We start from the raw sequence: 25,141 nt of genomic DNA, 5'->3' as shown, positions 1-25,141 counted from the left end.
TTTATAGTTTTATTTTATTTATTTGAGGGAAAGGGGCAGAGAGAGAGAGAGAGAGAGAGAGAGAGCGAGTGTGCCAAGGCCTCCAATCACTGCAAATGAACTCCAGATGCATGCGTCCCCTTGTGCATCTGGCTTATATGCATTCTGGGTAATCGAACCAAGGTCCTTTGGGTTTGCAGGCTTAACCATAAGCCAACTCTCCAGCGCCCCCCCCTTTTTTGAGGTAGGGTCTCATTCTAGCCAAGGCTGACCTGGAATTCACTCTGTAGTCTCAAGCTGGCCTCAAACTCACAGTGAACCTCATACCTGTGCCTTCCAAGTGCTGGGGAAAAGGAATAGACCACCACACCTGACCCAATTTTCTGTTAAAATTCGATACACATTAATATCCCATTGCTTAGTTATCTTTTTTATTTATTTAAGAGAGAGAGAGAGAGAGATGCAGATAGAAAATGGATGTGCCAGGGCCTGCAAACGAACTCCAGATGCATGGACCACGTTGTGCATCTGGCTTACATGGGTCCTGAGGAATCAAACCTGGGTCTTTAGGCTTTGCAGGCAAGCACCTTAATGGCTAAGCTATCTCTCCAACCCCTTAGTTATCTTTACTACATTCTCGGTGCTCAATGACCATCCGTGGCTAGCAGTGCTGTATCGGTCAGCACACCTGAGGATACGTTCATCCTCTCTGGAAGTTCTGCTGGCCAGAACTGCTCTAGCTCATACCCGTCCACGTCATGCTGTGGTCCAGGTGACAGCACTGTGGGAATTTCCTGGAGTTTGTTGGAAACTCATAGCCTTGTCCTCTCTCCAGATCCATTGACTGGGAATCTGCATCAAGCAAGATTCCTAAAGCCCCATCACCCTGCACATGAAGTTCACAAGGCACCGGTTGTTAGTATGCATCCACCATGTTTTAGGACCCATTTCCAGTTATGAACACCAAGGCTACCTCCACTACCTGAGCAACAGTTTAGTGACTATTTTGTGTGTGTGTGCATGTGTGTGTGGATGTGCTACAGCGCACATGTGAACAACCTTGACTGCTTCCACTGCTGCATACGCCAGGCTAGCTGGCTCACAAGTTTCTGGGAATCCTCTTGTTTCCCCCTCCCTCCTTGCCACAGGAGCGCTGGGACTCCAGATGGATGCAGCTGCATCTGGCTTTACATGGATTCTGGAATTCTGAACTGAGGTCCTTGTGTTTGCAAGTGCTTTACTCCCTGAGCCATCCCCACAGCCCCCGTGTGAGAAGGGGCATTGGGTGTGTGCATGTGGAGACTGGAGGACAACCGTGGGGTGGTCCTCTCCTTCAACCTTCTTTGAGACAGGGTCTCTTGTTTCCTGCTGGGAAGACCCATCTAGCTGGCTCTCTACCTGTAGGAGTATCCTGGCTCTGCCTTTCATTACACATTGGGATTATAGAAACATGCACCACTGTGCATCAGGCTTTTTATATATTTTATACTTATTTTTTAATATTTATTTTATTTTTTAATATTTATTTTATATATTTTATATATATATTTTAATATTTTAATATGCCACTTGCATGTCTATAGAAGACAGTCTGGAATATTCCCATAAGGAAGAGACTACTGAACAGAAAGGCCTATCTTTGATCAATTTCACCAACTACTGGCAAAATTTTGTCTAGAAAATAGATTCCCCTTTCCCCACCCCTCAGCGATGTCTAGTTCAGTCATTCAGACATCACGTATTCACTGAGCCCTATTGTGTGATAGGTGCCAATCCAGAAACCAAGCAGTTCAACATTTCTGCCCGGCAGGAGCTCAGTTCCAGAGGGCAGGCAGATGAGAACCAAAGGAGGTCATGAATCGTGAAGTATGTGAGATGATGGCTTACCAAGGAAAAGTGCAGCTCAGGAAAGGGGATGTGAGGAGGGGGGACGTGATGTTGGGTGGTTATGCAACCAAGCTGACTTGGCCTGTCTAAAACCTATAGTCTACAAAGAAGAATTTGGCCTGTACCCGATTTCTGGGATATAAACTCTCAGTTCTTGAAACATACTGAATGACCCCACTGTTTTTGTTTACCTGGAAGCATTTGACCATGCCATTTCATCTGCAAGAACACTGTGATTGACAGTGGGGAACAGGGACATATATCAATATGATCTCAAAGGATCCCTGAAGTCAGCCATGCAGGCTGGTAGCCATGTCTGTGTGACCAATCCCTAGGGGAGACTCTGGTTGGTAAAACCCTATGTATGCTGTGAAGTGTCATTGCTGGGAGAATGAAGAAATGCCCAAGTGGAAGATCATGTCTGCTGTCTCCTGGATTCTGCCCTAACACCTTTCTCCTTTTCTGATTTGCATTTATATCCATTCATGGTAGCAAGCCAAAACCATGAGCATAATTACTTTTATGAGTTCTGTGATTCCTAGTAGTCAATAATTGATCCTTTTCTTGAAACCCCTGACTTCAGTGATCTAAGATGGCTTCCTGGAAATGACACGAGCAGGAGGAAAAAGGACATAGAAGGTATAAAAGCCCTATGATGGGCCAGGCGTGGTGGCGCACACCTTTAATGCCAGCATTCTGGAGGCAGAAGTAGGAGGATCGCTGTGAGTTGGAGGCCACCCTGAGACTCCATAGTGAATGCCAGGTCAGCCTGAGCTAGAGTGACACCCCACCTTAAAACAACAAAGTCCTGGGACAATGTGTGGTCTGAGAGGTCAAGAGGAGTGAAGAAAGCACACAATATTGGGAATATGGGGCCCAGATAGTCAAAAATCCTTACATGTAACCACAAGGAAACACACCTTTCATTTTGAGGGGGGTGGCAGCCACTGCAGTTTTGAGAAGAGATGTGACCTGTCCTGGCATATACTTGAAGAGGTCACTCTGGGGTGGTTATACAACCCAGCAAGCCTAGATTGACCAAGCCCTGCATATTACGAAGAAAAATCTGAGCCAGGTGTGGTGCACATGCCTTTAATTCCAGCACTTGGGAGGCAGTGGTAGGGAAATCATCATGAGTCCATGGCCGCCCTGACACTACACAGTCTCCGGCCTTCACATGTACATGCACTCACACACGTGCACATAGACATACAAACACAAATGTACTCATATTTCACACACATACACATACAAATAACAAGATCAAAACCTACGATACTGTGGTTTGATTTCCTGGAGGCATTTGGCAGTGCCACATCATATGCTGAAATAGGGACAGAAGCACAGAGGCCATGCAGGAAATTTGAGCCTCTAATCCCAGCACTCAGAAGGCAGAGGTAGGAGGACGCTATGTGTTCAAGGCCAGCCTGAGACTACAAAGTGACTTCCAAGTCAGCCTAGGCTAGAGTGATTCCTTACCCTCAAAAATCCAAACAATGGAGCATGCCTTTAGTTCCGGCACTTGGGAGGCAGAGGTAGGAGGATCGCCGTGAGTTCAAGGCCACCCTGAGATTACATAGTGAATTCCAGGTCAGCCTCGGCTACAGTAAGACCCTACCTCAAAAAAAAAAAAAAAAAATCCAAACAAACAAAAAAATCAAATCATTAAATGCTGGTGAGAGTGTGGGGGAAAAGGAACCCTAAAAGTCAGCATGGTGGTGCATGTCTTTAATCCCAGCACTCACAAGGCAGAGGTAGGAGGATCACTGTGAGTTCGAGGCCTGCCTGAGAATACATAGTGACTTCCAGGTCAGCCTGGGCTAGAGTGAGACCCTAACTCGAAAAAGAGGAAAAAGAAAAAGAGGAGGAGGAAGAACAGGAGTAAAAGAAGGGGAGGAAGGAACCTTAAGGTAACCCAGCTGAGATATGGAATACAGCGTAGCTGGGACAGGAAAGGAAGATGTTGAGAAACAGTCAGATTCTGCATCTGCTTTGATGGTGCAACAGGGTTTGCTACCAAAACACAAAATGTGAAAAAAGGGGGGCAGGAGAGATGGCTCGGCAGTTAAGGTGCTTGCCTGCAAGCCTAATGACTGGGGTTGATACCCTAGTACCCATGTAACGCTGGATGCACAAAGTGACATATGCATCTACAGTTCATTTGCTATGGCTAGAGGTCCTGGCACGCCCTCTTTCTCCTTGCAAATAAATAAATAAACAAACTTTTGTTTTGTTTTGTTTTTTGTTTTTGGAGGTAGGGTCTCACTCTAGCCCAAGCTGACCTGGAATTCACTATGGAGTCTCAGGCTGGCCTCAAAGTCATAGCGATCCTCCTACCTCTGTCTTCTGAGTACTGGGATTAAAGGCGTGCGCAAAAAAAGGCCTGGCAAAACATATTTTTAAAAAGGTTTTTGGGCTTTTCGTATTTTATTTTATTTTATTTTGTTTTTTCTAGGTAGGGTCTTGTTCTAGCCCAGGCTGACCTGGAATTCACTATGTAGTTTCAGGGTGGCCTCGAACTCACAGTGATCCACCTACCTCTGCCTCCCAAGTGCTGAGATTAAAGGAATGCACCACCACACCTGGCTAAAAAAAAAAGGTTTTTTTAATGTGATAAAAGGGGAGATGGCTTAGCAGTAAAGGTGCTTGAGAATCCCAAGGAACCAGGTTCAATTCCCCAGCACCCACGTGAGCCAGATGCACAAGGTGGAATTCATTTACAGTGGCTCGAGGCCCTGGCACACCCATTCTCTATCAGCCTCTTCTCTATCTCTCCCTATTCCTTTCAAATAAATAAAATACTAAAAAAAAAAAAAAAAAGGCTAACAAAAGTTTTGGCTGAGTCATGAAAGGATGATGTGACCATCTAGAGATCAAGAGGAGCAAGTGTGGGGCTGGGGAGATAGCTCCATTGGTAAAGTGTTTGTTTTGCAAGTATAAGGACCCAAGTTCAATCCCTAGAATACACATTTTAAAAGCCAGGTGTTGGGCTGGAGGGATAGCTTAGCAGTTAAGGCGTTTGCCTGCAAAGCCAAAGGACCCAGGTTCAATTCCCCAGGACCCACATTAACCAGATGCACAAGGAGGCGCACATGTCTGGAGTTCATGTGCAGTGGCTTGGAGGCGCTGGCATGCCCATTTTTTCTCTCTCTCTTTCTCTGTCAAATAAATAAACACTTTAAAAAAATAAATAAATAAAAATAAAAGCCAGGTGTTGCTGGGCATGGTGATGCACTCCTTTAATCCCAGCACTCTGGAGACAAAGGTAGAAGGATCGCTGTGAGTTTGAGGCCAGCCTGAGACTACATAGTGAATTCTAGGTCAGGCTGAGCTAGACCAAGACCTGCTACTTCAAAAAGGGAGGGGGGGGTGAAGAGATGGCTTGGCAGTTGGGGATGCTTGCCTGTGAAGCCTAGAGATCCAGATTTGATTCCTCAGTACCAGCATAAACCAGATGCACAGGGTGGCACATGCTTCAGGGGTTCATTTGCAATGGTTAGAGGCCCTGGCATGCCCAATCTCTCTCTAATAAAAGAAATAGTTTTTTAAAGGCTAGTATAAAAAGCTGGGCATGGTGATGTATACCTTTAGTCCCAGCACTCTAGAGGCAGAGGTAGGAGGATCACTGTGAGTTTGAGGCAACCCTGACACTATGTAGTGAATTCCAGGTCAGCCTGGGCTAGTGTGAGACCGTACCTTGAAAAACTAAAATGGAAAAGAAAAAAGCCAGTGTGGCCTGAATGTCTGTCATCTCAGCTGGATGAGGTGGATGGTGGGTGACTACTGCTCGCCAGACAACCTATCTTAGTCGATGAGCTCCAAGCTAAGGAAAGACTCTGTCTCAAAAAAAGGTCAAAGGTGCTCCAAGGAACGACACATGAGGCTGCCCTCTGGCCTTGTATGCATGCACACACATGTGCACACACAGCAAATGTTGTGGACTGTGAGACAGGCAGACAACATGGAGATGGAGAATAGGCAGTTGCGTGTTAAGTAGAAAGGTCAATAGCAAGATCTGGCTGGAGACAAGACATTTAATCTGGGAGTCGTCAGCATGTTCATGGTATTAAGGCCACAGGACTGGATGAGATCACCGAGGGAGTGAGCGTAGACAGAAGACAGCAGAGGTCAGTCCAAGGACCAAGCCCTGGAGTGCTGCATGTAGAAACCAGGGAGATGAGGAGAAGCTAGCACCAGGAACAGCCGGGGAGCAGCCAGTGAGACACGAAGAGAGCCCAGTGACTGGGAAGCCGAGGAAAGGAATTCTTTGATGGAGCAGGAAGTGACCTAGTCATTGAACATCACTAGTAACTCAAGTAAGATGACCCATGAAGACCTGGCCATTGGATTCAGTAGCATGGAGGTCACTTGTGCCTGTCACAGGGGCACAGAGAGAGAACTGCTGCATAGAGTGGGTTTGGGGAGGAATGGGAGGAAAAGAATTGCAGACTGGACATATAACTAACAATCTGGAGAAGTGGGAGCAGAAAAATGGGCCAGAAGCTAAAGGAGAACTTGAGGGCTGGGAGAAGGTGGTATTAGTTTCTTTTTTTTTTTTTAATTAGCATTCTCTTAATGAAATCTGGAAAATGGTTCCATGTTTGTGTGCTTGTGAGGCTGTCTGGGAAGGAAAAAAAAAAGTACAATGATCCTAGCTAAAGAGACACCTGCAATTGGAGCGTTGTCCTCGAGGTCTCTGAGGGACAGGATGCTAAGCCCAAGCAGAGGGGTCTGTCTCAGTGGCAAGGGTAGACTGTTCATGTTCATCAAAGGATGCGGGCAAGGATGGTGGTGGTGAGATGGACCTTTCTAACTTTTGCTATTCTGACAGAGAAGGGGAAGGTGGCTGGCTGGTGACTCATGCCAGTGTCTTGATTGACACCGGCCCAGCCTAAAGAAGAATTCTCGTCTCCTTTTGCATACAGCTTCCCTGCCAGAGTCCAGTTTTCCTGCACGTCACAGCCCTTCTGCCAATGTCACTGTGCTATGTCTCTCGGTGTGTCTGTTCTGTCCTCTCCCCCACCTCAGCCTTGTCTCTCCTTGCCTGTGTGTCTGTCCTTGTATCATGCTGCCCCCCCCCCTTCATGTGTACATGAGGGCCCCTCCTCCAGGCCTGGGTGTGGGGTGGACTTTCTTGTCCCAACCAACACTTCCAACCAGAACTTCCAGTTTCTACTTGACAAAGAATCCCATTTTGAAGCCAAGCTAGGGTGGGGCCTCCTCTGGATACCTCAGGCTGCCTCCATCTCCAGCTTGAGCCCTCTGATGAGCACACTGGGTGACCTATGGTCCAGTCTTCCAGACATCATGAAACCTTAATTCTCTTAACTCTTCTTTATGAGGCAGCTGCTATGGATGAGACCATGTTTTAAGTGAATCTCCTCACTTAGGCAGTCTACATGCAGGAAAGGAACCATGAACCACGAGCAACATGGTCCCTTCTTCTCTGCCTTTCTTTTTTCTTTCTCCAACCATGCCACCAGTAAGGGGGAGAGATTTTGATTGTGAGGCAGTACCACTGGATATGGTCCAGCCTGTGTGTGAATTTCAGCCGTGGGCTTCTTGTTGCCTGCTTAATGAAGTGAGAGGGTGGAAGGCACCCAACCCTTGGTGGGTCCGTGACCTCACTTCAACGTGCGTCGGCCAATCTGAGTCCCAGCCAATCATAATCCTTAACATCAACATTGACCTGGCACTCACCCCTCCATAAATGCCAAAACCAGCCACCCCCAGTCCAAGGCTCCAGCCCCTCCCAAATGAGAAAGCTTTTCTGACAGCATGGGCCCGGGCCACAAGAGGGCACAGGCACCCCGACTTCCCACACCAGCCTTCACCTCATCTCACCTGGCATCCACCTACCTGCCACCCCACCTGAACCCAACTCCTCGCGAAAAGAATGAGCTCAGCACCCACTCTGGGCCCTTCCCCGGGGAGGTGGAGGAAGTCCAGGGTGGGGAAGGGCACTAGCCTTTCAGTCACCCTGACAAGGACACACAGCCCCCCAGCACCGCCTACCCCCACACATACACTCTCCCAGGTGGAGTGTCCATCACCTACTCACCCACACCTCATCTCCACAGCTCCCCAATCTTACCCCCTCCCAAGCCAGACTCAACCAACAGGACCCCAGCAGCACCCCCATCTCCACATCTCTCCTCATCCCCAGAATGGACTGCAGTTCCACCTGCACCCACCTTTACCCCTTTCCGGGTTAATTCCCAAACCTGCTGCTTTCCCAGCGCTCTTGCCCGAACCTCTGTGGCCCTAACCACAGCTCCCCTCAATTTCAATATGAAACCAAACTCCTTTTCCTAGTGAAAGAATCTGAAATAGGCACAAGTGTCTTCAATAAAAAAAATTAGGAGCCGGGCGTGGTGGCGCACGCCTTTAATCCCAGCACTCGGGAGGCAGAGGTAGGAGGATCCCCGTGAGTTCGAGGCCACCCTGAGACTACATAGTGAATTCCAGGTCAGCCTGAGCCAGAGTGAGAACCTACCTTGAAAAACAAAACAAAACAAAACAAAATTAGTTAGCTTATCTGATTTTGTGGCATTTCTATCATTTTGACTATCTTTGAGTTACTTTTGCTTTGTTTTGTTTCCCAAGTAGGGTCTCTCACCAGTCTAGGCTGACCTGGAACTTGCTCCCTCATCTCAGGCTGGCCTCAAATTCACGGCGATTCTGCTACCTCTGCCTCCCTGGTGTTGAGATTCAAGGCATGGGCCATCACAACAGGCTCTTTGAGCTACTTTTTTAACAATTTTTGGAAGAACTAGATATTGAACCCAGAACCTCACACATACTAGGCTGGTGCTCTACTGCTGAGCCACACTGGCCAATTCTAGGCTGGTACTCAATTTCTGAGCCATGTCCCCAGACCCTCACTGGTGGATTCTAGGTAGGCACTCTATAGTTGAGGCACTCCCCTAGCCTCCCCCCCTTTTTTTTTTGGTGGGGGTATTTTATTTATTTATTTAATTTTATTTTATTTTATTTATGAGAGAAAGAGAGTGAGAGAGGCAGATATATAGAGAGAATGGACATGCCAGGGCTTCCAACTACTGCAAAAAAACGCCACATACATATGTTACTTTGTACATCTGGCTTCACATGGGTACCTGGTCCCTTTTATTTATTTATTTATTTTAGAGAGAGACAGAGGGACAGAGAGAATTTGGGAGCCAGGGCCTCAACCACTGCAATGGAACTCCAGACACTTTCACCACCTACTGGGCATGCGTGACCTTGTACTTGCCTCACCTTTGTGTGTCTGGCTAACACGGGATCTGGAGAATTGAACATGGGTCCTTAGGCTTCGCAGGCAAGCACCTTAACTGCTAAGCCATCTCTCCAGCCCCATACCTGGTCCTTTTTGTTTTGCTCTCAAGGACCTTAACCACTAAGCAAACTCTCCAGCTCTCTCCCCAGAGTTGGTGGATTATTGGCAGGAGCTCTACCACTGGCCCCCAGCCCCTCACTGTGGGTTCTAGGCAGGAGCTCTACAGCTGAGCCACGTCCCCAGCCCCTCACTGGTAGGTTCTAGGCAAGACCTCACCAGCCCCCTAGTTACCTTTTATTTTTAAAATGTATCTACCAAAAAAAAAAAAAAAAAAAGCTGTTGGTGGCACACCCAGAAGGCAGAGGTACAAGGACCTCTGTGAGTTTGAGGCCACCCTGAGAATACAAAGTGAATTCCAAGTCAGCCTAGGCTAGAACAAAACCCTACCTCAAAGAAGAAAAAAAAAAAAAAGAATTTATTTACATGTGGAGACAGCATGATATGCCAGGGCCTCTTGCCACTGAAAGTGAACTCCAGATGCATGTGCCACTTTGTGCATTGGCTTTAAGTGGGTGCTGGGGAATTGAACCCATGGCAGCAGCCTTTGCAAGTGAGTGCCTTTAACTTCTGAGCCATCTCCCAAGCCAATCCTCTTTTTACTTTATATTCTGAGAAAAGGTTTCACTCAGTAGCACAGGCTGGCCTTGAACTTTCAATCTTCTTGCCTTAGCCCCTTGGGTAGCTGGGATGACATTCCTGTGCCATCAGGCCCAGTGTATCTTGGTGCTACGTTACAGCTTTGAATTTTAGATAGCTGAGAGCAATGAAAATAACCCCACAGAGATGAATTTTGTCAGGTGGAAGAACACTTAACCACCCATCACACATCCTGTGGGATGAACCTCTTTGCATTGATCCGTAGCTTCGGGTTAGCATTTCTTTTCTTTTCTTTTTCTTTTTTTTTTTTTTGGTTTTTCGAGGTAGGGTCTCACTTTGGTCCAGGCTGACCTGGAATTAAGTCTATCATCTCAGGGTGGCCTTGAACTCATGGCAATCCTCCTACCTCTGCCTCCCGAGTGCTGCGGGGTATCATTTCTTATTGTCTGTATACGTGTAGTTCTTTATAACATCATGCGTGTACATGTGCGTGTGTACACAGACTCGGCTGGCCTCAATCTTACTATCTAGACAAAGATAACTCTGAACTCTAGAGACTGCCTCCTCTCCTCTCCTTCCCTCTCCTGATCCCAAGCTGGGTGGGAAGAGGCTTGCTGCCCTGTCCTCCCTCCCCTCCCTCCTCCCCCTCCTCTTCCCACTTCCAGTGTGGAATTTCAGGAGTGCATCACCATACATTGTTTCTGCAGTGCTGGGGGTGCACCGGGCCTTCCTGCATGCTAGGCAGCCACTCTACCAACTGAACTACATCCTCAGTCCTGCAAGATCTTCTTTAAAAGAGTATCTTGGGCTGGAGAGAGATTGCTCAGTGGTTAAATGCACTTGCTTGCCAAGCTTAATGGCTTGGGTTCAATTCCCCAGTACTCACGTAAAGCCAGATGCACAAAGTGGCGCATGCACATCCTCAGTCCTGCAAGATCTTCTTTAAAAGAGTATCTTGGGCTGGAGAGAGATGGCTCAGTGGTTAAATGCACTTGTTTGCCAAGCTTAATGGCTTGGGCTCAATTCCCCAGTACTCACGTAAAGCCAGATGCACAAAGTGGCGCATGCATCTGGAATTCATTTGCAATGGCAAGAGGCCCTACTGTGCCCATTCTCATTCTATCCATCATCTGTCTAATTTCAAATAAATAAATTATATTTTTAAATATATCTCTTTTTTTTGTTTGCTTGTTTTCGAGGTAAGGTTTCACTCTAGCCCAAGCTGACCTGGAATTAACTATGTAGTCTCAGGGTGGCCTCGAACTCATGGCAATCCTCCTACCTCTGCCTCCCGAGTGTTGGGATTAAAGGCATGCACCACCACACCCAGCTTAAAGGTATCTGTTTAATATTTTATTTTTATTTACTTATTTGAGAGAGAGAAAGGAGAGAAAGAGAACAGACATGCCAGGGCCTCCAACAGCTGCAAACTAACTCCAGACTCATGAGCCACCTTGTGCAAACTGGAGAATAAAACCTGGGTCCTTTGGCTTTGCAGGCAAGCTCCTTAACCACTAAGCCAGCTCCCTAGCCCTAAAAAGGTATCTTTGAACACTGAATTTGATTGCTACATCCAAACTTTAACTCACCCACTTTGGACTACACCAGTTTCCTCATCTACCCTGACTCCATCCACCAGTATCTTTTTCTTTCATCATCATCATCATCATATTATTATTATTGATATTTTGTTTGTTTTTTGAGGTAGGGTCTCACTCTAGCTCAGGCTGACCTGGAATTCACTCTGTAGTCTCAGGCTGGCCTCGAACTCATGGAGATCCTCCTACCTCTGCCTTCTAAGTGCTGGGACTAAAGGCGTGTGCCACCATGCCCAACTGATTTTTTTTTTTTTAAACAAAAAGATTGTACTTTTAGACTCCCCTCTCTTCTGCCCCAATTCTGCTAAGGGTATTTTTTTTTTCCTGTGGGGTGATTGGTATTCATTGAGGGGACCAAGAGGCCTCAGTCAGTCTCTGTAGGGGTGGGGGAACACAGTGCCCCAAGGCCATTCCCACGCACCCGGAGGAATGTTCCCAGAGCCTTGGCCGACCAGGCAGGCCTTTGATTCAAAGTTGCTTTCTCGGTAGGCTCCGGATCTCTGTTTTGATGAGGTTTGACCACTTTGTCTGCCACCAGTTTCTTTGATGACATCACTGCTGCCAGCTCTCTCCAAACTTCCCATCCTTGGCTTGATTCCAAATTCTGACCCCACCTCTATCCTCCTTAATCCTTAATCCTGCCCCATCCAGCTCTTGAGGATTAACTCACAGGGCTCCACCCAGTTACAGGAGACACCTACTCGTTCCCAAATCACCACCCCTTCCTCCTTCCTCTTCCCCACCCCCATCCCTACCTGATCCCAGCCCCCAGAGCCTTGGCGACATCCACCCATCTTCCCCTGCACTCCTTCACCCCGTCCAACTCTGGTCCTAAAAGGCTGCTTAAACCTAAACTGCTTCTCAGGTCCATGCAAGTTCAAGGGCATTTGCTGTTGAGTTCACCCTTCCTCTGTGGTGGTGTGTGTCTGGGAAAGAGAGTGATGGATCATCTCTGAATTTCAGAAGAAAAAGGGCTAGAGGTGAGGCTCCCATTTGGACACTGTCCATACTGGGTTTGATGTCCAGAGATAAGCTTGAGTTGAGGGGAGTGAAGGGGCTGGGGGGAAGGGGTACGGCGAAGGCGGACAGGAGATGGGGAATAGGGCAGGAAGAGAAGTTTAGGAAGTAGGCTGAAAAATGGGTTGACCTTAGGGGAGGAAGCGGGCTTTCCTCTTCCCTGTGGTCTGCTTCTGCTGGGGGAAGGTTCACAGTGGGTTCAATCCTGGCTTGGGTGGGGCTAGATCTGGGTCCCAGCTTGTCCTAGAAGCTCCTCCCCCAAGCGAAGGGCCGATCCCAAGCTGGGGGGGTGCCTGCCGACAGGTCGCTGAGCCATTGGGGGTGGAGAGGGGGAGCCTGCACCGGGAAATGGTGCGCACGCTGGGGGAGGGAATTCAGGGGTTAAAAGCCATGGGTCGGAGCTGAAGTCCTAGGCTGCAGGCTGTTGAAGTTCTCCACGGGGGTCCCCTCTCTCAGGTAGGGTCTCTGGGAGGCGGGCGGAGGCGGGGATGGGTAGGTGGAGGGTGTGGGGGCGCTGGAGGGGTAACCAGAAGGAATGGAAAGGGATACAGGGAGACGAGCTGAGTCAGCGAGATGAGAGGCCAAGGGCTGCAGGTGGAGACAGAAACCTGTGGAGATGGAGGGGGTGTAGCATGCAGAAAGACTAGAAGCACCGGAGACCAAGGGTCAGGACAGCTCCAGAGTGGGGAGAATGGGGTCAGAGAGGCGGGAGGACAGTGGAGGAAGAGAGTGCGCCGGAGGCTGAGCTGTCCTCGGGCAGGAGAGGATGAGGATGGGGCGATCTCCTGGGAAGGGGAGCGGTGGCCAGCCCCGAGAGCCCAAGGGACGTGCATTCTGCCCCCTCCACCTGTTACTGGAATCTCCTTCCTCCCTCCAACATCCCTGGATGGAATTGGGGGAGGGGAGGACTCCCAGGTCAGAGCTTTCCAAGTGAATGGAATGGGAAAGGGCAGAGAATGTCAGACCTGGGAGTGGGTCTCCTGAATGCCCTTCAACTTCTCCCCAGGCCCCCGCCCGCCCGCCCCGCCCCTCCCTCCCCCATCCTGAGTTGACATGTGGCCCCTGGCTGCTGCCCTCACCTGCCTGACCGTGGCCTTGTCAGGAGGTAAGTATGCGCGGGGTGGAGGCGCAGGGGCCCACTCACAACACCAAGTGGGAAGAGTCAGGCCAGGAGGAGGGGGCGTGGTGCCTGCGCGCTCCGCCCCCCACCCACTCGGCTGGGGCCATCGGGGACAACCCCAGCAACTTCTTGCTTGTCCCTGTGTGACCTGGTTTCAGGCTCGGACTGACCCTAGTCCCTTTACTTCTGGCCGCAACTCAGAGACCACTTCTTTCTCCTTGGCTCCCCATAGGCCTCCCCACATTCAAGGCCTTCCTGGCGGCAGGAGGCTCACAGGACACGGGTACGAATCTTAGCCACTGCTACTCTGAGCAGCTTTGAGTTCATTTGTGCCTTGCTGCTTTCTTGCGTTCAGTGGGCTACTTGGCATCACGGGTGGCTGGGAAAATGAAGGAACGCAAGTCCAGAGTGCAGTCAGTGGGTGGCAGATAGGACTTCATTAGCTGAATCCTCTCTGTTCTAAACCCTTCTAGTTTGTTCTTTCCTTAATCCCTAGTGCTTAGGGCAACGCCACCCAAAGAGTCCTCTTTTCCCACTGAAACACCCTTTCCCTGTCTGTCCTGGCAAGTTTTCTAGGAAACCCTATGCATGCAGCACGCACCATTATTCATTCATTCGATCAGGAATGAGAACCAGACACTGTGCTGGATCCTATACAAGCACAGATAGTCCCTGCTCTTGGCACCCACAGTCTGGGGGCGGGGGGGGGGGAGCAAGACATGATTTGGATAATTATTCAAATAATTAGTTAATATTAATTACCACTGTGAGGTGGGACCCTAGGTATGTAATGGTGGCTTCCAGTCTGAAAGATTTCTCAAAGGGCTTTGACCTGGAGAAGGGAAGGCCCACGGGGCCTGGCAACCTCCACCATCCTTCTCCCAGAGGTGGGGTGACTGCTCTACCTTGGCAATGCTCCCAAGAGTCACACCCTTGCCCCTCCTGGGGATACGCCCTTGCCCCTCCTGGAGCTATGGCGTAGCCCAGGAGCCCCACATGCTGCATCTTGTGGAAGCCTCCAGAGCCTGGGGAGGTAGGTGCACTGTAATTACTGCCAAGACTGAGGGACAGAAGGAGCCTCCTGCCTCAAAGACACTACCACACCTGCATCAGGGTCCTAATTCAAAATTATGCAGCCTGTCTGCCCACTGTATCTTGGCATAGAGGTCCTGCAGCCCATCTGCTAACTTCTTTTTTTTTTTATTTTAATTTATTTATTCACTTCTTTGAGAGCAGGAGAGACAGGTAGAGAGAAAGAATGGGTGCCCCAGAGCCTCCAGCTACTGTAAATGAACTCCAGAAGCATGCACCACCTTGTGAATCTGGCTTATGTGAATACTAGGGAATTGAACCTGGGTCCTTAGTCTTCACAGGCAAGAAAGAGCCATCTCTCCAGCCTCCATCTGCTAACTTCTTAATGTCAACTTGCTTTTTGTTTTATCTTGTTTTGATTTTGCTTTGGGTGGTAACAAAGGTATCTTAAGAAGTCAAGTGTGGGCTGGAGAAATGGCTTAGAGGTTAAGCACTTGTCTGTGAAGCCTAAGGACCCTGGTTCGAGGCTTGATTCTCCAGGACCCACGTAAGCCAGATGCACAAGGTGGCACATGCATATGGAGTTTGTCTGCGGTGGCTGGAGGCCTTGGCGTGCCCATTCTCTCGCTTGCTCTCCCTCTTTCTCCCTCTGTCTGTTGCTCTCAAATAAATAAATAAAAATAAACAAAAAAAAAATTAAAAAAAAGAAGTGTGGGCTGGTGGGATGGCTTAGAAGTTAAGGTGCTTGCCTTCAAAGCCAAAAGACCCAAGTTTGAATCCCCAGGACCCTTGTAAGCCAGATGCACAAAGTGGTGCATGCTTCTGGAGTTCATTTGCAGCTGCTGGAGGTCCTGACATGCCCATTCTCTCTCTGTCTTTCTCTCTCACTCACTATCTCTCTCAAAAATAAATAGGGGCTGGAGGTATGGCTTAGCAGTTAAGCACTTGCCTGTGAAGTCTAAGATCCCTGGTTCAAGGCTCGATTCCCCAGAACCCAGTAAGCCAGATGCACATGGTGGCGCACGCATCTGGAGTTCGTTTGCAGTGGCTGGAGGCCCTGGCACACCCATTCTCTCCCTCCCTCTCTCTCTCTCTCTCTGCCTCTTTCTCTGTCTGTCTGTTGCTCTCAGATAAGTAAATAAAAATAAACAAAAAGAAAAAAAAAAAGAAGTCAAGTGTGACTGGAGTATGCAGCTCAGAATTAGAGCACTTGCCTAGTATGCATGAAACCCTAGGATTGCAAAAGATGGCATCTTTGACCTTGATAGAATACAGGCTGCTAGTCCCTAAATAGAAAATAAGAAAAAAAATATAAATTCTATAAAATGAAAAACAAAACAATGTTTGTTGAAGTTGGGAGATAAATAGTTTCCTTCCTTTCATTTTTATTTTTATATTTTTACCATACTAGAAAGCTGTTCAAGGGCCACATGAAAAAAATCTAACATTGAACGACATTCCCACCTCTCAGCAACAGATCCTAGGCAGGCATTCTACCACTGCGCCACGGTATCAGCTCTCTTGACTTCTTATTTCAAGACAAGGTCAACTAAGTTGTCTGGGCTGGCTTTGAACCTGCTGTGTAGCCTAAACAGACTTGCCATCCCCCTGCCTTAGCCTCCTGAGAAGCTAGGATGATAGGCCTGCACCACCAGGCCTGAATAGTTCCAGTTTGGTTTCTGAAAGACAGGGATTACAGGTGGTTTAACTCACTGAATTTCAAATTCCTAAAGAAAGTTTCTGTCTCCTCTTCTTCCTAGTTTTAAAGGGGAGCTTCATGAGAGCTAGAGAGTTAAGATAATATCAGCTCCTTCTTTCCTTCCTTCCTTCCTTTTTTCTAAATATTTTCTTTCTTTCTTTCTTTCTTTATTCTTCTTTATTTGAGAGGGAGAGAAAGAGAAGGAGAGTGCCAGAGCCTCCAGCCACTGAAAATGAACTCCAGACACATGCGCCACTTTTTGCATCTGGTTTACATGGGTACTAGGGAATCGAACCTGGGTCCTTAGGCTTCGCAGACAAGCACCTAAACTGCTAAGCCATGTCTCCATCCCTCTTTTTTTTTTTTTAATTTCTTTCCTTGATTTAAGATCTCATGTAGCTCAGGCTAGTTTCAAAGTCTCTTTGTAGCCAAGGATACTCTTCCTGCTGCTTCCTCCCAATATAATGTCACTTGTGCCTCATTTTTGTCCCACATAAAATGACCCTCTGTCCCTCCCTGATTCCTGTCCCTATCTCATAGAATCACCGGGCCAGTCCCAATACATGCAGATAGGGAAGCTGGCTCAGGGCACGGGGACCTCCCATTGTAGCCAATAATTAGTAAGATGTTTTCACTCGTGAGCGTTTATTGAGTTTATTGTTTATTGTTTATTTATTGTTTATTGAGGGTCAGCTGCTGTGCTGTGGTTTCACCTTGCTGAATCCTAGAACTGCCTGATGGGAGATGAGCTGACACGGTCATGAGTCCCTCGTCTAAGATTCCACCAACTGTGACTCCAAAATAGTCAGGACAACAATTGCGTCAGTATTGTACAAGTGCAGACTTTTCCCCTTTGGCATCATTCCCTAGATAACACAGTGTAACGAGTGTTTACATAGCACTTGCATTTTATTAGGCATTGTAAATCACCTCAGGATGATTTACACTAGCTGGAAGATGTACACAGGTCATATGTAAATACTGTGCCACTTTTACAAGGGACATGAACACTCCCGGATGTTGGTATCTGTGAGGGTCCTGGAACCAGTCCTGCGCAGATACTGAGACAGGACTGTGCTCTCCCTATTTGATAGTTATGGAAACTGTGGCTGGCAATTGCATGGTAAGAAAGCTTATTCAGTATTAGACTATCCTACACCAGGTCCCTGTCACCACACATTGTGTGAGTTAATAGGAATGGGGTTCTGAACAGAGTATCACGATGACTGTTGAACCAGGCCTTACGGGGTGTACCTTTAATCCCAGCACTCAGGAGACCAAGGTAGAAGAATCTATGCGAGTTCAGTAGTAGCCTGGTCTAGAGAGACAGCTCGGAGTCAGCCTGGGTAGAGAAAGTCTCATCCCCCACCCTCCCAAAAAAGGGGCCAGGCATAGTGGCATCCACCTTTAATCCCAGAACTCAGGAGGCACAGGTAGGAGGATCCCCATGAGTTCAAGGCCACCCTGAGACTACATAGTGAATTCCAGGTCAGCCTGGTTCCTAACTCAAAAAAAAAAAAAAAAAAAAGAAAGAAAGAAAGAAAGAAAAGAAATGTGACTGTTGTCACTGAAGCCTACTATAGCCAAGTCAGGGAGAGAAAAGGAGAGAGAAGGAGAGACTGAAAGAAAAGGTAAGATCAAAGAAACAAAAAGAGGAAGAGGAAGACAGAAAGAAAGGAAAGAGGAAAAAGAAAAGGAAATGGAAACAGAGGAAGAGAGAAAGGGACAGAGAACAAAAGAAGGAAGGAAATAAAAGAAAGAAAGGCGACAGGGAGCTAGAGCAATAAAAGCAAAGGAATCACAGAGACAAAGAGAAATAAAAGAATATAGAAAGAGAGGAAAATAAAAAAGGAAGAGAGCAAGAGAGAGAAGGAGAAACTGGGCATGGTGGTACACACCCAATACTACATCCCAGCACTAGGGAGGCAGAGGCAGGAGGATCACTCTGAATTTGAGGCCAGTCTGGGACTACAGAATGAGTTCCAGGTTGGCCTGGGTAGAGTAAAACCCTACCTCAAAAAAAGCCAAAAAAAAAAAAAAAAAAGGAAAGAGAGAGGGGGGATGAAGGAGTCAAAGAAAAAAGAAGAGAGAGAGAGAGAGAGAGAAGACACTACTAACAAGTATATCGAGAACTGTGTAGTGATCCTTGCTCTGATGGGCATCTGTGGAGGAAATGTCACGGGAGACGCCTGGGGTCCGGGAGGGAAAACATTACACCAGGTGGCCACAAGAAGACGTCTCTGAAGAAATGGCATTTGCACGGAGCTCTCAGAATCAAGAAGGACCCATTGTGTGACTCCTGGACTCTGAATGCATCCAGTAGAATTCTTCCATGCCCTCTATCTGCACAGCTTAATGGTGACCACTGGCCACTTAAAATAAATGAACCCCTGATCATGTGGTTGGCATCACCAAAGAACTGAGCTTTTAATTGCCCATGTGGCTAGTGGCTGACATATTGAAGATTGTAGGTCCAGAGAAAACACAACTGAGAGGAAACAAATGGTATATAAAGAAAGGTCTGGTGTGTTGGAAAAGCAGACACATGAAGCTGGAACAGAGATGCCCAAGAGGAGACAGGTGGGGATGTGGACAAAGAGGTCTCCAGGGTGCAGAGTCCTTCGAAGTTAAGAAAGAATTTTATGTTTTATTTTAAGGATCGTCAAAGCCTTGGAATGATGTGATCTGACATTGCCAGTTTGAAGATTCCTTAGGCTGTTTTGAGGAGACTGAGTTGCAAAAACACTAAGCGTTTAGGATGTTGACACAACCATTCAGATAGAATTTGGAACAAGATGATGGTATGGAGTTGGTAAAAACAAGTGGACGTTTAGGAGAGGAAACCAGTAGGACTTGATTGTGAATGATGAAGCAAAGAAGGCAAACAGAGATGGTTCCTAGGTTTGGGCTGAACACTGAGATGGAGAAGACTGGAAGAAACAGCTTGAGTTAAGAAAAATCAATTAGGTTTACAAACTTTCTGATGAGCTTCCAGCTGAAGAGTTCAGGGCTGGAGATGTAGACTGGCAAGTGGCCATCTGTGGGTGGTACTTTGAGTTGGAGAGGCACCTAGCGAATATGTGCTGAAGAGATGGGTGAATGGGTGGGTGGAGGGATGGGTGGATGGATGCATGGATGGGGTGGACATATGGGTAGGTGGGTGAGTAGAGAGATGGGTAGATGGGTGGGTGGGTGGAGGGATGGGTGGATGGATGAATGGATGGATGGGTAGGTGGGTGAGTGGAGATGGGTGGAAGGATGGATGGGCAGATGGATCAATGAATTAATGGATAGGAGGGGATGGATGGACAGAAGGTCGGGTGAGTGGATGCATGGATAGGTGAATGAATATATGGATAGATGGGTGGGTGGGTATATGAATGGATAGATGGACTGATGAATCAATGGCCAGCTGGGTGGACAGATAGAAGGATAGGTGGATGGGTAGATAGATGGATAGGTGGATGAGTGAAAAGACAGTTGGGTGCATGGGTGGATAGATGGGTGGGTGGTTGGGTGAATGAGTGGATGGGAGGGTGGATGGAGAGACTGGTGGGCAAATGGATGGTTGGGTATTTGGATGGAAGATGGGCGAGTGGGTGGGTGAGTGGGTGGATAGATGCTGCCTAAGTGGGCATCTTCTTTCACCTCACACAAACCTGCATGGAGAGCAAGTGAGCCTTCTGCCGACACGTCAGAAACACTCCATTCCGTGAACTCTTGCCTCCATGCCCAGGCAATAGTTTGGCACTTCTAAACAAAAGATGAAGTATTTGCTCCAACTCCTCTCCGCTGGATAAAACACAGCAACTCAGAGGCCAGCAAATGAAAGTCAGCTCCTGGTGACCCCTTCCCCAAGCCCAGAGCCACGACTTTGGCCACCTCCCCATCCTGGAACCCAAACCTCTGTTCTCCTTCCTCACCAGGCATCTCCCAGGACTATCCCAAGATTCTCAACGGTACCAATGGGACCAGTGGTTTTCTTCCTGGAGGCTACACCTGCCTCCCCCACTCTCAGCCCTGGCAGGCAGCCCTTCTGGTGAGAGGTCGGCTGCTCTGTGGGGGAGTCCTGGTCCACCCCAAATGGATACTCACAGCCGCGCACTGTAGGAAACCGTATGTGGAGCTGGGGAGTGGAGGTGGGAAAAAGGATGGGGTAGGGACAGAGGTGGTCTCACCCTCTCTTTCTCCTAACCACCCCTTCCTGCACCCATAGTGGGTACAAGGTTTACCTGGGCAAGCATTCCCTGAGGCGAGTGGAAAATGGAGAGCAGAGCAGGGAAGTGGTCCGCTCTGTCCCCCACCCTGAATACCAGGTCAGCCCCACCCACATGAACCACGACCATGACATCATGCTGCTGGAGCTAGAGTCACCTGTCCAGCTCTCTGGCCACATCCGCACCTTGCCACTCTCTGAGGATGACTGCCTGCCCGCTGGTACCTGCTGCCGGGTGTCCGGCTGGGGCACCACTACCAGCCCCCAGGGTAGGTACCCCAAGGAAATTGCTGAGGAAAATGAGGCAGTGAAGGGAGAGAAAATCAGAGAGGATCACTTTATAAAGATATGAATACATATAAAGGGAAGGACATGTCTCCTTTATATAAATATGATAAATTTATTAATATGTAAAATATGAATATATAACCTCTATAAATATAAACAAATGTATAAATATAGAAAATGCAAACATGTCATTTAATATATATTAGATAGCAATACACTAATACAAAATGCTTTTATGCCATATAATTATAATTTATTAATTAAGGGCATTTATTATATCAATTGAATGCATTTTGATTTTATAAGTTGAATGCTTTTAGTTATTTATATTTTTGTTTTTGTTTTTGTTTTTTTAAGGCAGAGTCTCACTCTAGCCTGGGCTGTCCTGGAACTCTGTAGCCCCAGGCTGGCCTCGAATTCCTGGCGATCTTCCTACCTCAGCCTCCTGAGTGCTGGGATTAAAGGGATACACTGCCATGACCAATTCTTGAGTTACATATTTAAATATAATTTATATATTATAAATATATATTCATAATATACTATGAACTTATATGGCATATATTTATGTGTCTTTATATTATAAATGTATTTTATGCATTTATAATACATTTATATTATAACTACATCTAAGTTATAATACACTTATAAATACATGTAAGTTATAACTATATAATAACATATTATACAAATTATTATGTCATAAGCTGGGCCTGGTGGCACATGACAACTGTAATCCCAGTTGATTGGAAGTCTGGAGCAGGAGAATTGCAAGTTCAAAGCCTGCCTAGGCTACAGTGTGAGTTCAACACCAACCGGAACAATGAATTGGAACCCTGTCTCAGACATTTTTAAATTTATTTTTATTTATTTATTGAGAGAGAGAGGTGGGGGGAATTGGCACACCAGGGCCTCTAGCCACTGCAAATGAATTCCAGATGCATGTGCCACCTTGTGCATCTGGCTGGGGAATTGAGCCTGAGTGAGTCCTTAGGCTTCGTAGGTAAATGTTTTAACTGCTAAGCCATGTCACCAGCCCTCAAACATTTTTTTTTCTAAAGTAAAGTGAAAAAAAAAAGAAAAAAAAAAAAAAAGGGCTAGGGATATAAAAACTTAATTTAAAGGGCTTTTTTTTTTTTTTGCATGTGTGAGGTTTCAGTTTTAGTCCCTAGCACAGCAAAAAAAAAAAAATTATAATAATCTATTATACACTATTATGAATGATATATGTACTATAATAAATGTTTATAATTTTAAAAATGCTTTCGTGGATTAATCACATCTCATTAAATGCAATAAAATATAAGTAAGTGTGTTCTTTAGAGGTGCTTTGTATATGTGACTATAATTTATAGTGTAATGTAACATCAACATGGCATGTATACACAAGCCCTCAACCTCTCCCCATTTCATTTCTGTCTTTCTCCCTCACACTGGCCTCTCTTCCCATCCTCTTCTCAACTCTCCCATATCTCCTCCACCAATCCTCCTGCCCTGCCATCCTCATCCCTCTCTCTCCAGCTTCTGTCCCCATCCCTTTCTCTGAGCTCTCCTTATCCTCGCCCAGCCCTCCGCTCCAGCTTTCCCCAGCCTCTCTGCTTTGCTCCTTACTTCTCCTCCACCTGTCTCTAAATTCTGTCCTTTCCATCACTTTCTGCAGACACATGCCTCGTCTTTTCTTTTCAGCTTCCTACCAACTCCTTCCAACTTGACTCTTGAACATTCACCCATAACTGGTCCAGGACAAAGGTCTCCTCAGACCATCTCTCTCCTCTCCAGTGAGTTACCCCCAAGCCCTGCAGTGTGCCAACATTGAACTGCGCTCAGATGAGGAGTGTCGTCAGGTGTACCCCGGGAAGATCACCGCCAACATGCTATGCGCTGGCACCAAGGAGGGCGGGAAGGACTCATGTGAGGTGAGACGCAGAGGTTGGCTGTGGGGCACTGGTGACTGGAAAGGATCCCCATCACTCCTCCTGCCCAGGCCAGCCTTGAACTTGCCATCCTCCTCCACAGCCTCTGGAGTAGCTGGCATGACAGGCCAGAGCTGCTATGCTGGGCAAGAAGCTATCACCATTTTTATTTTCTTTTTCATTTTTTTGTGTGTATGTGTGTTCATATGTGTGAATGCACATGTGTAGGCAAGCATACATGTATGTGGAGGCCAGAGGTCAGTGTTGGATGAGTGCCTCAATCATTCTCCCACTTTATTTTTGAGATAATCTTTTGCTGAGCCCAGAACTCCTCAACTCGGCTAGACTAGATAGCAGTCAGTCCCAGGGGTCCCCTTGACTCCACCTGTCCAGTGTTAGGGTTACAGGCATGTGCCATCACAGCTGGCATTTTACATGGGTGTTGGGGATCCAAACACTGGTCCTCATGTTTGCACGGCAAACACTTTACTCTCCAGACCCTTTTGTGACTAAAAAAATACTTCTTTTATTTGTGTGTGTGTGTGTGTGTGTAAATCATGATGCACATGTTGAGGTCAGAGGACAGCCTAGACCCATTGTTTCTCTCCTTACATTTTTGAGATAGTTTCTTGTTTCTGACACTGTGAAGGCCAGACTAGCTGGCCTGTGAGCCTCAGGCAGGAGTCTTCTGATTGTCTCCCCTTGCCTTTGGTAACTTGGGATTACAGACACGTATGTCGCTATGCATGTACCTTTTCACTTGGGTCCTGGGAACCCAAACTTCAGCCACAAGGCTTGTGGAGCAAGTGCCTTTAACTACCAAGCCGCCCTCAACCACCAATCCCCTACCTCAACCATCACCATTTATGATAAGACCAGGAATAGAGGAAAATAGAGAAACATACGTCTGTTGCTACCCCCATCTATCTTGGTATCTCTGTTCCTCAATTCCAAATTTCTCTATGTCCTGTGGTTTCTCTTCTCTATTTCTCTGTCTCTGTATCTTACTTTTCTTCCCTCATTTGGTCCCTCTTTCTTCTTTCTCCCTCTCCCATTCTCTCTTCCCATCTTCCTTTGTATATCTAGTGTGCATCTCCTGGTGTTTCTCTGTCCTCCAGTGCACCTTCTAGCTACTTCTCTCTACTCTCTGCACTCTCTACTTCTTGGTCTCTTTCTAGGGTCTGGTTCCATATCCCTCCCTGCCTCTCCACCTCCCTGCCTCTCCATCTTCTGACTGTCTATCTCCTCTCTCTGTATTTCTCTGCATGTGTCTCTCTCCATCTTTTCCTCTACCATCTCCCCATCTCTGCCTTTGTTCCATCCTTGCAAGGACCCCTATCCTTCTCTCCCCTTCACCCAGGGTGACTCCGGAGGCCCGCTGGTCTGCAACCACAGACTCCATGGTATCATCTCATGGGGAGATTTCCCATGCGGACAGCCCAACCGACCTGGTGTCTACACCCGAGTCTCGAAATACCTCCATTGGATCCATGAGACCATCGAACAAAACCAGCCCCAGGAGGAGAGACGGACCAAAGGCACACAATGAAAGCGGGTGCATTGGCTTGCCTGACTTCCTCCCCCAGCATGCCCTCCTCACCGAGCTCAGTCCCTCTCTGTCCCTTCTGCCCAGCCTGCCCCCACGGAACCACTGACCCATATCCATTGCCATCAACATTCCATGTGTCCAAATCACTCACTCGGCCTTGTGGTCTCTCCACGAAACACTCTAATAATTTGAATGCACCAACCCAGTTCTCAATTACAACAGCTCACCATTATAAACTTGGATTGACAGCTGTTTCTCCTGTCTGTGGTGATCTCCTTCAGTCCTTTTAAGAACAGATCACAGTAACATGAAGTGGATGGATCTTCCTTGATGGAGTCCTGTCACCCTCCAAATATTTACCCACTGCCAACATCCTGTGTTTTATATGTAAGAAGATTCTAGACTCCTGCGCTATTTCATCCTGAAAGTCTCTCTTGCCCAAAATCTTCTGCCTTGTGGTTCATCACAGGTAATTCCAGACCCTCAGAATAGCTCATTGCCTTCCTCTGCTGGCTCTTGCAGATGTTCTGACCCAGGCTACACCCCGCGTTCTGCAGTGCCCAGTCCCTGCAACACTGCCCCACTCTGAATTCCCATCCTCTTGGGTCAGCATCACGCTGATCTCTACTGTTACAGGACTTAGTGACCAAAGGGCCTCCCTGCTGAACTGTACTGCGCCCCTCCCCCAGGTTCTCTTGTGTTTCCCCCATGGACATCCTTATGCAGTTTTCTTACCTGTCTGGGACCCAAACTGTAGTGATAAAGTGCTTAGCTACTGGTGTCTGCTTAATTTCAAGTCCCTGCTTTGAACAAACCATAAAACTCAGAGCTTCTTTGCTTTTGTTTTGTTTTGTTTTGTTTTGTTTTGCTTGAGATGTGGTTTTGCTTGGTAGCCCAGGCTGGCCTG

The 25,141-nt window shown here is 47.4% G+C and overlaps 1 protein-coding gene across 3 annotated transcripts; it reads left to right on the top strand.

Annotated features, from left to right (window-relative positions):
* Window positions 1–13,470: 13,470 nt before the first annotated feature.
* On the top strand, window positions 13,471–24,257 carry LOC105945053 (kallikrein-13). Of its 3 annotated transcripts, none has more exons than XM_045134485.1 (5): window positions 13,471–13,522; window positions 20,195–20,384; window positions 20,485–20,538; window positions 22,556–22,688; window positions 24,046–24,257. In XM_045134485.1, exons 1-5 carry the CDS (start codon window positions 13,471–13,473, stop codon window positions 24,232–24,234), a joined length of 618 nt encoding a protein of 205 aa, XP_044990420.1. In that variant the 3' UTR covers window positions 24,235–24,257. The 3 variants fall into 3 exon arrangements, with proteins under 3 accessions (XP_044990420.1, XP_012807683.2, XP_044990421.1); XM_012952229.2 differs by having other exon boundaries at window positions 20,485–20,753; window positions 22,552–22,688; XM_045134486.1 differs by lacking the exons at window positions 20,195–20,384; window positions 20,485–20,538 and having other exon boundaries at window positions 22,552–22,688.
* The last annotated feature ends 884 nt before the right edge of the window (window positions 24,258–25,141 follow it).

Source organism: Jaculus jaculus, chromosome 14, assembly GCF_020740685.1.
Source record: "Jaculus jaculus isolate mJacJac1 chromosome 14, mJacJac1.mat.Y.cur, whole genome shotgun sequence".
NCBI classification, from domain to species: Eukaryota; Metazoa; Chordata; class Mammalia; order Rodentia; family Dipodidae; genus Jaculus; species Jaculus jaculus.
The sequence above is the reverse complement of the archived record's forward strand: the minus strand, read 5'-3'. Positions and strand labels throughout refer to the sequence as shown.